General features: G+C 47.5%; 1 protein-coding gene across 1 annotated transcript; it reads right to left on the bottom strand.

The window, feature by feature from the left end:
• Positions 1–1,130: 1,130 nt before the first annotated feature.
• Positions 1,131–6,668, bottom strand: LOC126577639 (gamma-tubulin complex component 6). Its single transcript, XM_050239417.1, has 4 exons — positions 6,164–6,668; positions 5,505–6,093; positions 4,715–5,430; positions 1,131–4,645 (listed from the first exon to the last, which is right to left on the bottom strand). The coding sequence occupies exons 1-4, from the start codon at positions 6,599–6,601 to the stop codon at positions 1,724–1,726; spliced, it is 4,665 nt and encodes a 1,554-aa protein (XP_050095374.1). The 5' UTR covers positions 6,602–6,668; the 3' UTR covers positions 1,131–1,723.
• Positions 6,669–11,142: the final 4,474 nt, after the last annotated feature.

Here is an 11,142-nt window from a genome sequence, read left to right as displayed (position 1 = left end):
TCGAGCGAAAGTGTTTGATAGAGAGAGAGAGAGGGCCAGATGTGGAAGTCAGAAACGAGTCTAGTGTGTAGCTGTAAATTGGTCGAGACGGATAGACGGAGATTCTTTTATGCGGTACGGTTTATCATTATTGCCTCATCGAAGCTTAATTATCACTTTCCATCGCATAGGATAGAAAGTTCTTTGGGGAGTTGGCTGGAGACTTCGATATAAGAGCGGTATCTGATGAATGATTTTAGCTGCAGTGTAGCAACATGTATTTAAATCACGCGATCGTATCCTTAATGAGTTACTAAAATCATAGATAATTGAAAATGTCAAATAAGGAAGTCTTGAGAAGTTACTGGGAGTGTAATAATCTTAGTAAAGCCTCGATTGAGATGTCTCTAAGTACATTTGTATGTTGAATTCTTCATTTTATGTTTTCAATATTTTCATTTGATATCATGAATTTGTCGCTCAGTCCTGTTGATCTAAGAATACTTAAGAATACTTAAGAATCACTTTTAGACCATTTTAAAATTTCATTTGCATGCCATAGCTAAGGCAGTGTACTATTGGTAACATATTACCTGGCACTATGAATATGGATCTGTTAAAAAATGCTCAACGGCTATTAAGTGTGGTGTGTTTATTCGTCAGCGAAGCTGAAAAATAAACAAAACATAAAATTGTTTTGATACAAATAATTTAAGTTAAGTTAGTGCTTTTTCGTAAGAAGTGCTACGATAGGCTATCGTTTTTTTTCTTTGTAAGAGAAATTCGCCGAAACAATATAGAGGCTTCACCGGTAGCATATTTCTATGCTGCGCTATGCTATCCTCTTTCTAGCCCGGAATTAGTTATTTAGTTATTAGAATTGCATCTGTTTCTTGAAGTAGATAGTATTCTAATTTTAAAGGCCCAATCCCGTTAAACTTTGATACTTTTCTACTTAGAATTGATACTATTTTATCTATCTATTTAGAAATCAACATTGATCAACCACATTGATGGATAAACAGCTCGCACTATTCTTTTCAAAGTATCTTCATCGTAACATATCGAAGCGTACTATTTCATTGTACTCTAGATTGCAAATTGTTTCCTAATTTTAATAAAAATAAATCAAATGGAATCCGCTACTTATGTTAAATTGCAATGCATAACATTAATATTCAATTGCAAATGGAATTTAAAAAAAAACACTCTTGCCAAGGAAAAGGGATTTGGTGGAATGGGAGGAATTTTAACGCGATCTTTCCCATGCTAGAAAACCAAAGAAAGCAAGAAACAGCACATGTTTAGGTTAGACAAATAATTTATTTTCCATTTTTATGATTTAGTATAGTATAAATGTACCTGCATTGCATGAGATTATGTATTCATTCTATTGTAAAGCATTTATACATGTACAACATTTATAAAACGATTGCTTTACAAACTCGACCCAAGCCGGGCAAGAGAAACGGAGATCTTTAACTACCTAGCTAGTGAATGGAATTGGTTAAGATTTTAAATAAGTTAAACGGATGCCACGTGGCGACACATTAAAAAACATTTCTAACGCATAGATTTTTCTTCGAAAAACATCAGAAAAAATACCCCAGAAAAACCTGGCGGAAGAAGGAAACACCTTAACAGCTCACCGAAACTGATCGGTTAACAATAAAGGAACGGCGAAACAAAGCAAACAATCCGCTAGCTAAAACAACCTTTCACCGATATGAAGGGCGACCACCATTCAACCCGCGATTCCCTCGTAATATCCGTTGATGTTGACGAGATGCAAAAATTCGAATATTTCCTTCAGATAACCTTCATCGTAGAGTTTGTTGCCGATCTGTAGCGTTCCCTTGACGAGTTTATCGAACTTTAGCTCATCGACCAGCATCTGATCGTACAGTGGATGCTCGTATCGCTCTTGCGGAGCACCTGACGACTGTAGCTTCCAATCTTTGGACCGTAGATGACAGTAGAACCGCAGCACAACGCGGAACACCCGCTCAATATTGTCGTACAGTTCGATGCTACGCTTGTTTAAGAGACACAGGAAAATGATGCGTTTGACGTACGTCCGGTGTTTGCGGTACAGATCTTCCATCGTTTCCGTCGCATCCTGCAGATCCGCCCGGAATGTCTCCCAGGATGCACTGAGCATGCTGCTCAGGTAAGTTTTCAGTGCGTTCACCAGTTGTGACAGCTTGTGGCGTATCAGTTGCACCCGGGCGTACTGTGGTGATTGTAGTAACGCTCTACCAAAGCGTTTCCGTGCATCTTTCAACAACTCGAACGCATTCTCGAGCGCATAGCTGATGCGCCGTACCTTCACCAGATACCGGAACACGTTCGTGTACTGTTCGATCGCTTCGGGCGTTAGGATGAGATTCAGTGGCCACTCGACCCGGTAGCTAAGGTTCAGCATACTGATCGCATTCGGGGCGTAGAGATCGAATTGGTCCGGTACCTGGCACACGATGAAGGAAAGCCGTTCCGCATTCGGATCACTGCCCGCATTGCTGCAGTACAGTGCACCGTCGAGGATCGCGTGAAGAGTTTGATAATTCAAGAGCTCATAGGGCGAATGAACCGTCTCGAGCCGTCCAAACAGACTATCGCAGATGTGGGCCGAGAATTCACCATCCATTAGGAGGAAGTAGTTGCGCAGACTCTCAAAGTGGCTCAACAGATCCAGATCGTACAGGTACATCTTCAGTATCTCGTTGTTCACGATCTCCATGTGAGCGCGCAGTGGTATCACGAGTGAGTACTGCAGGAACCGTGTGATGGTCAGTGGATCGAGACTGTTTAGCTCCGGATCGGGGATTGTACGATCACTTTCCTCTGCAATCTCAACTTCCTCTTCCGGAGGGATCGCCAGACGGAAGAAATTGGTGGTCTGCTTCCGAAGTGCTTGCACAAACTCACGATAAATCTCATCATCTTCCACATCAACCGCAACGCTCGTTTTCTTCGTTGACTCTAAAGTTAATGCTTTGGAAAAATCGAACCCATCTACCGTCTCCCGTTCTTTGAGGGCACTGGCCGGTGTTTCCTGCTGTAGAGTAGCGGTATCAGGAATACCAAAGCGCTGGCCACGTCCAAACCTTTCGGCTGCTTCAGCCGCCGCCTGTACATCCAGTTTCAGTGGCCCATCATCGGGTGTTTCCAGTGGGTTTGCATTAATATCCTGTGGCTCCTGCTGTGGTCCTGGCCCGGGAAACACAGAAGGACTCACCGATGACTCCATTGTATCGCTATCGACCGACATGGGCGTATCGGCGTAAATGCTAGACTCAACTCTCGCCATTCCCGGCCCCATGGCGTACTCGGAATCCATGACACGGCGCCGATTACGTGCCCGATCCGTCTCCAGCGTCAAGTACATCTTTCCCTTTTGAACTGCCCTCTGTCCATCACGTTCATCCTCACCAAGGACCAGATTGTACTCTTGATTCATGATCTTTCTACGATTCCGTTGCAATTCCGTTAGCTCCTGATCGGCTGGTGGTTGAGGAATCGCTCCCGGTGCATCTTCCAGCCGGTTAGTGTAATCACTGATAAGAATTTTCTCACGATTCCGGCGTGACTCTTCGAGGCGATTGCAATTCACATCCGTTGTCGCCGTCGTCGTCGGAGCGATTTCAAACTCTTGGGACAAGATTTTTAACTTATTGCGCTGCGCTTCGGTCAGTTTGCTCATACCACCCCCCTGGCCAGCGCTGACCAGCAGTGGTGCGGTCACGTTTGCGTTGGCCGTATCCTCGTTTAGGTAAGAGGCGAGCGTAGAACCGAGTACCCTCTGACGGTTTCGTTCCCCTTCACTCGTCTCCATGGCAACCACTACCGTTGGTAGGTTACAGTTAAGACGATCCGTTTCCGCTGCTAGGCTATCGATCTGCGGCACAATCGGACACTCGACGATGGTGGCCTCGAGCAGATCTTCGGAAACGCTGGAACCGGACGCATCCATATCTTTTCCGGGAGCACTACTGATGCTAGTGCTGGTGCTGCCACTGCTGTTGCTACTGAAAACCGGAGACTTTTGTGCATCCTCATAGATCGAAGGACTCGTGGCGCTGGCATAGCTTTCACGGCAACTCTGGAACCCTGCCTCACTGTCCGCTTCCGTGTTCGGTTCACTCGATACCGTCACCACCGGTACGATGGTTAGCTCTGCTAGCTTCAAGCGCTCCAGCTGCTTATCGGCCAGTCGGTTGAGCTCGGTGTACTTTTCAACTCGCTGTACCAGTTCGTAATTTTCATCAAGCAACCGACGACTGTCCACCTCCATCCGATCGTTCTCGTCCTGCACCTCACGCAGTAACTCGCGCCGCTTTGCGGCTAGCTTATTTTCCCTCGCTTCGGTTAACTGGCCAAGGAGAAGCTCGAATTGTTTCTTCTTTTTACGTTCCAGTTCTTGCTCCTCGGCCGTCTGCTCCTGGCGCCACTTGTCCATGATGAGACGGAAGCCTTCCTCCACCTGACGGCATCGTTCCTCGTGTGCACGTTCCTGGGCTTCATACAGCTCACGAACTGAAACGGTGGGACCACACAGTTGCCGCGCTTGCTTCGCATATCTTAACCAGCGTACTCGATGCTGATCGACTGCTTCAAACGATAGACAGACGGTAAGCTCTGGTTGACGAAGCGTAAACAGAGGATGCTAGAAGAGAGAAAGACATCCGGATTATAGTGTTGCCATCGCGATCGCTTGCCCCCTTTATATGCTTACCAGTGGCCGAAAGGCTTTCAGTAGCTGCGCATACTTTCCACACAGCAAGACATCCTCCTCGAAGCCTCGCAGAAACCCTGGTACGCTATGCCGTCGTATAAGATACGCCTTATCGAAAAAGTGCTTCGTATTCGGTCGATAATGATCCACAAAATACACAAACAGCTCCCCGGAAGGATCATGCAACTGGCCACCGAATAGCCAGCGCTGAAAGATGGCAAAATACTCGAGGCTACAACGCCGCAGCGTACTCAGCAGGAACGCACTAACACATGGCCGCGTGGCTTCCAGTAACTCCCGGTACAGATGATCAAGCAACCGAGAACCGGTGGGAAAGTCACGATCACTTTCATGCTGCGGATGAATACCACACAGCCGAGCCATCGCCAGTAGCTGATCACTGGCTGGCGCTAAGGTGTTAAGCAACTGCAACACCGAACCGCCCTCGTACGCATTCACCAGCACCCGGTAGCAGCAGAGGAAGTTGGCAACACTTTCACAGAACGCTCGAAACACGAAACCCTCCAGAAGCATCTCGAGGGTGTACGGATTTTTGCGAGTCATCATCTGTAACCGCCGGAAGCAGGTACCGATCTCTAGTGCCCGATCGATCAGCGGTTGCATCGAGCTAATCCGTACATCCGCGAGCGTGAGATTGGGAACTGCCAGGAAGTGATTGGATTCATCAAAATGGAAAACACTGGAACTAATACCCACTGCAAGAAAGAAAAAAGTGTCTCGATTAAAGCAGGCGGAAGCAAATGCGTTGAATTTCGAGATCGCTACTTACTTAACAGGAACTTGATGTCACGCAGAAAGTTACTTTGACGAACAACTTTAATGTCTAGCTGTTCTTTCGGTGACTTTGTGGAAGCTTCTACCGCCAGCAACCGGAACAGTGATCCTTGGCACTCGGAAAGGAATGATTTCTCCTCCGGTACGAACCGTTCACCGAGGTTCTCCCAGTTCGTTCCGTAAATCATTCTACGATTTGATTGTTTGGCTTCCGGACAACTGAATGCATCATTCGGTGGTTTGTACAAGGCTGCTGTGAGGCTTTTCCTCAATTTCTGGCCATTTTTCAGAAGATTATAACGAAACGGACCATCGTAGTGTGCCGCGGCGGCTAGATTATCACTAAAGTAAGAACAGTCAACGGGAAGCGGTCCGGTTCGTTCGGACTCATGGGCGAGCATGTTGGAAAGGTGTGCGGTAAAGACGTTACAGGAAGACGGAGTGGCACGGTAGAGGTACGGGTTCGATTTCTCATCGTAACACGACTCGATAAGCCGCTGGTTGAGCCGGAAGTCGACGGATTTGAAGATCGGATACGGTCCGTACCTGATGGCGGGCATTTTTTCGTTGGCAAAAAATGATGTCTGCAAATCGAATCGATTAGAAATTGATCAATATCCGTTAGATACGAGTGTAACCGAGGCACACACTTACCTGCGTCCGGTCGGTTGGAGGACAATCATCGGTGGATTGGTTTTTTAAAAGCAACAAAAACTGTAACAGCGTACGATCGGATTCGTTCGGGTGGCCAGAATCGCCCTGCCGCTTGCGATCGAGTTTCATCTGATCGAGCAGATGCTCAAATCGCTTGTTCCGTTCCATCTGATACCGATAGCGGGAGGTCATCAGTAACTCAAAGTGATGGCATTCCAGCGCATCCACCGGATCAACGGAATCGTCGCACTCGGCTAGTGTTCGGTGCTGTGGCCGCATTCCGATACATGAAGGTTGTTGGTGCCCTTTGCCAAGCAGCACACCAAATGTTAGGGAGCGGCATCTTTTCAACACTTTCACGTCCGCCGATGCGTTGCACTCGTCGCCAATCGATTTGACCAGCTCGCTCACGAGCCGGTAAACACTGTCCGAGTGCATCTCCGCATCGACACCGAGCGAAATTTGTGGAAAAACTGAAAATCTTACGGATTTTTCCGATCCACCGCCGCTGTGTTTTGTTTTTCTTTTGTTTTTGCGGCCTTTCTTGCAGTGTTCCCTTCTGTCAAACCATTTCTTGCAGTTTCCAGCAGATCGAACATGAAAACAAACGTTTGAATTCAACGGCCGCGTAGCCGGAACGTAAAAAACTGGATGAACACGTGGTTTTGTAGGGAGTTGGCTGATTGTTTTATTTTAATGTTTTAAAGTAGAGTCGGACAGCGATGATTTGTCGTAACATTGCTTGCGAACTAGGCCGCTTTGAATATGAAAGAATACATTGTATTTTAAAATGAAAAAGGGATTAAATTGGAGATAGAATATGCATCTTTTCTCCAGCATGTTTAATGAAATGAAATTCTTGTTTATTATTCAAAGTGTGCAAAAACATGAGAATGCTAAAGTAAATAAGTTTCAAGAGTTTTCCCTTTTTCAACAAACTAACATTCATAATTCCCCGCCACGTCTGCAACCGGGAGCACCTCATATTGGTAAATCATTTTTATCCTCGTTGGCAATCGGGCAAATGATCGGAATATTCACCCATTCCCACATTCGCTATTCGCCAAACCGCGGGCAGCAGCCAGGCACCAATTCTTGCTAATATGGGATGGGCCGTCAGCATACCCGCAATGAGTGCCGCAACGTCCGCGTTCGTTCCTAGCGTCCGCGGGTGTTCAATGCAGTAAAATGTGCTGTGCCATCGACTACGACGACGACGACGAGGACGAGGACGACAACAACAGCGCGGACGCCACACTGCACATCCATTCTTGCGCGCGCTAAGGGGGGCGGGATATATCCAGAGAGTATCCGCACCATCGAGTTGCTTGTGTAACGACTTTTCCTACTACTTTAGCTTCCATTGAAACGCGCACACACTGCTCGCTGCTAGTACACACCAACATTAAAAGGACTGCGTCTTCCAGGAGCCCCCCGGGAGGGACTCGCTACCTCCCTTCGATCTGCCTCTGCAGCGTGGGAGCGAGTGCGCCCCCCTTACGACAATCAACAAGTCCCTGGGCCTAGCAGTGGCGTATCTTGGGCGCGAACGCGTCGCAAGGGGCCGATGGATGGCGGCCACCCTTCGGAACATTGAAAATGCGCATGACATCGACAGCATAGCGGAGATCGCTCTCTATCTCTCCTCTTTCTCTCTCTCTCTCTCTGCGTCCACTTCCGTTAGCGCACCCAGACGAATGCGCACAAACTGTCCGATCCCGAGAATATGGCACCCAGCCAGCTACTGCGCTGCCACTTCTGGTCCTGGAGACCACATTCCCGCATTCCCGCCTTGCTCTCATCGCTGCTTTATGCCTGTGACCCTGCGTCTTCGCATTCCAAGTACCGCAATTCCTGTACGAGAAACCTCACCGGAGGCCACTAAAAATAGTACCACCACCACGCACTGCGCTCCAAAGGGTCGGTCCATCGCTCTCTTTACTTGCCCTTTACGCGGTGCACCCAAGACTCTGCTGAGAGACGCGAGAGCACTACCAATGCTTCTTCGCTTCGCTACGGCCCAACGCCAATTTGACGTATTTCTCACGAGGATTTCTCCAGCGCTGGCTCCAGCGTGGCCGCTCCTGCGAGGTGCTGAGCGAAAGCTCAAAGCCAGCTCGCCCTCCGCAGGAAGCCCTATACATGATCGGTCGGAGTGCCGCAACGCCGTAACGCGGCCTTCGTGGCGGAATGTTGCTTTGGTGTGTGCGACGGTCATGCCGATTCCATTGCCACGACCACTCGTCCAAACTGCGCTGCGACAACACAGACTACAGGAGTACGGCCGTGGACATCGAATATCTGGCAAGGAAGCCAAGGAACCCGCTGGAACTGCAATGACAATTGCTACGGACGCTACTACTGCCCGTTTGCCGCACCCCGCACCAGTAGTATTCCGTAGATATTACTGAGTCCTCGACGTCGTCGGATCGGTTGCGTCCGATTGCGGAGGGGAGGACCGCAGGAACGAGGCGGACAGACTTTGCAGTTGTCTTCGCCAGCATGTTTTCCCGCAATGGCAGCCAGGCTGCAGCGAGTACAGCGACGAGGCACATTGCGATGGCGTCGTCGGACATGTGCAGTCCGAGAACGCGAACCACTGTAGCCATATTGCGCCAAAGGGCCCCCGGGTTTGCCCGGGCTTTTTGGACCGCTGCTGCAGGGATATTATTGCCGCAGCAGTGTTACGCAGTACGCCCAGTATCGGCAGTATGCTAAATCGACAAATGACTATTTGCTGGCACGCGTTCCGTGTCGACTAATCAAATTATGCTATCAGTCGCCGGGCCGCAGCACCACTCTCTCTCTCTCTCTACCGCTGGGAGTGTTATGCTCTGCTTCCTGGAACGCGTACTACTGTTTGGTGCATCTTCATCGCCAGGCTGTGTAGCTCAAGGTGAACTCGGTATCGGATGCTTTGTAATGGAGGACATTGGAATCATACATCAATCAGGAATTATGGTGATCTATTGGGGTTTGTTGTTTGTAAGAGTTTATTACAGAACAGGATTGTAGTAGTAGGCTATGCACGACGCAAGAGAAACAATCAATTCAAACGTGAAGAGTTCGTCATTACATCTAGAGTGCTATGGAACTAATAAGAAACTTCTTCTTTTAAGGGGGGCTTCGGGAATTTCTGACTAAAAAAAGGATCATTTTTGACGATTTTTTGTGACGTAACCATTCAACTTAATTTTATCAAGTAAATGGCATTTAAAACTGCAACTTTTGAAGAATATTTTGTACTATTTTTGTTAAGATTGATTAACAAATTCATCCATGGCATCAAATTTAGCAAGACGTGTCTTCGTAAAGGTACTTTTGCCGGTGCCCATCGTAGCTACGTGATGGGTTATCGGAAAAATACATATCGATACTCGTTTGAAAGATTATAAGATTATCGAGGTAGTCCCGTCAAGTTTTTGTTAATATTCCAATTTTTCGATTTTTGGCAGATTTTTGAAGTTGAAAAAGTGATGCTTTTTGTCATTTTGCCAAAATACACGATTTTTAAAGATTTGTTTAAAAAAAAATATCAACAATTTTCATGAAATCTTGTTGAGGTTACCTGACAAAAATAGTATAAATTATGTGTTAGAAATTTCAAATCGATCGGTCCAGTAGTTTTTACGGTACGATGGACACCGACTTTAAAAACGTTGGTTTTGGGAAACGCTCTTCAAAATAGCGAGCTGCGTGGAGCCTTGTATGAAACGCGGATTTTCAAAAATCTATAACTTGGTCAGTTTTGCTTTGATCGATCCAAAAATTTGACATAATGTTCTTGAGAGAATCAGCATTCAGAGAAAAATGTTAGAAATATGTGTCACAAAAATTATTCAGTACCGAAGCACCCCTCTTTCAAGAAATGAGACCTTTTTTGTTGGAATAAATTTATACGAAATAAAACAACTTCGAAGTAACATTTACTACGACGGGGCATCCGCTGTCCTATCTTTAGAGTGTAATCCTCAAAAAGATTGTATTTTAAGATGAATTAAGTCCACTTCGCATTCAAATCATTTGACGTATTTCCTGTACTACAGGGCACCCGCTTTGGACACTTTAATAGAAGCAAAAAACTAATCTCCTTAACTCCCAACTGCTTCCTCCAGCCCGCCACCCGGGAGACAGCGTAACCACCAAGCCCAGCCGAGTGCTGATTGCACGGAAATTGTTTACATTTTGTATTTTCCCGCTTCGCATCAACGAGTCCGCTCACGTCACGATCCGTCCACACCATTCGGCGGACGTTGGACGAAGGAGAGAGCACTGCAATCTACTGCTGTCCGGGGGGGGGGGCAATCAAGCGTCACACCAGCCCTCGATCGTTGACGGATGCTGCGGACTGCTGCACCGCACAGCAGGTTCATGATGCTCCGTCGCGATGTGTGAGCTTTTAGGGCAAACCGCACGTGCGTCTGTATATGTATGTCATCGGATAAAATATATTTTGTGACCAATCGAGGTGGAGGGGTGAGGTGGATTGCCCTGGAATTCTATTATAAGCTTATCATGCAGCGCGTTTCCTGAAAATCCTGTGGCGAGCGTAAATCTCTCTCTCTCGCTCTCCCGGTGGCCCTCTCGTCTCTCTACGGTTGAGGAACACGAGAACGAATGTTGGTATTTTTCTTACGAAAATTTGTAACGCGCTCGCGCCGTACGATCGAACGAACGAACGAACGAACGGAGGTGTTTTCCCTGCAGTTTCGGTTTTATACCGTCCGACCTGTTGCGGTATGCGCCGGCGAGATGTGCGGCCACGATGCGACAGCGATGCGTGTTTACGCACACGCGTCCGTTGCTCCCGTCGGTGGGGGCTGGGCGCCTCCATCGGATTGACGCGCGCGTGATTGCGATTGTTGTTGCGACTGGTGGGCGATACCCGGAGGTGGAACCAGGTACTGGAATCATTTATGGTTCAATTACATTGCAATGAGACGGTGTCTTCGCGTATCATTTGCTGATCGATTGCGATA

Source organism: Anopheles aquasalis, chromosome 3 (assembly GCF_943734665.1).
Source record: "Anopheles aquasalis chromosome 3, idAnoAquaMG_Q_19, whole genome shotgun sequence".
Lineage (NCBI taxonomy): Eukaryota > Metazoa > Arthropoda > Insecta > Diptera > Culicidae > Anopheles > Anopheles aquasalis.
Note: the sequence above shows the minus strand (reverse complement) of the source record. Positions and strands in the feature narration are given on the sequence as shown.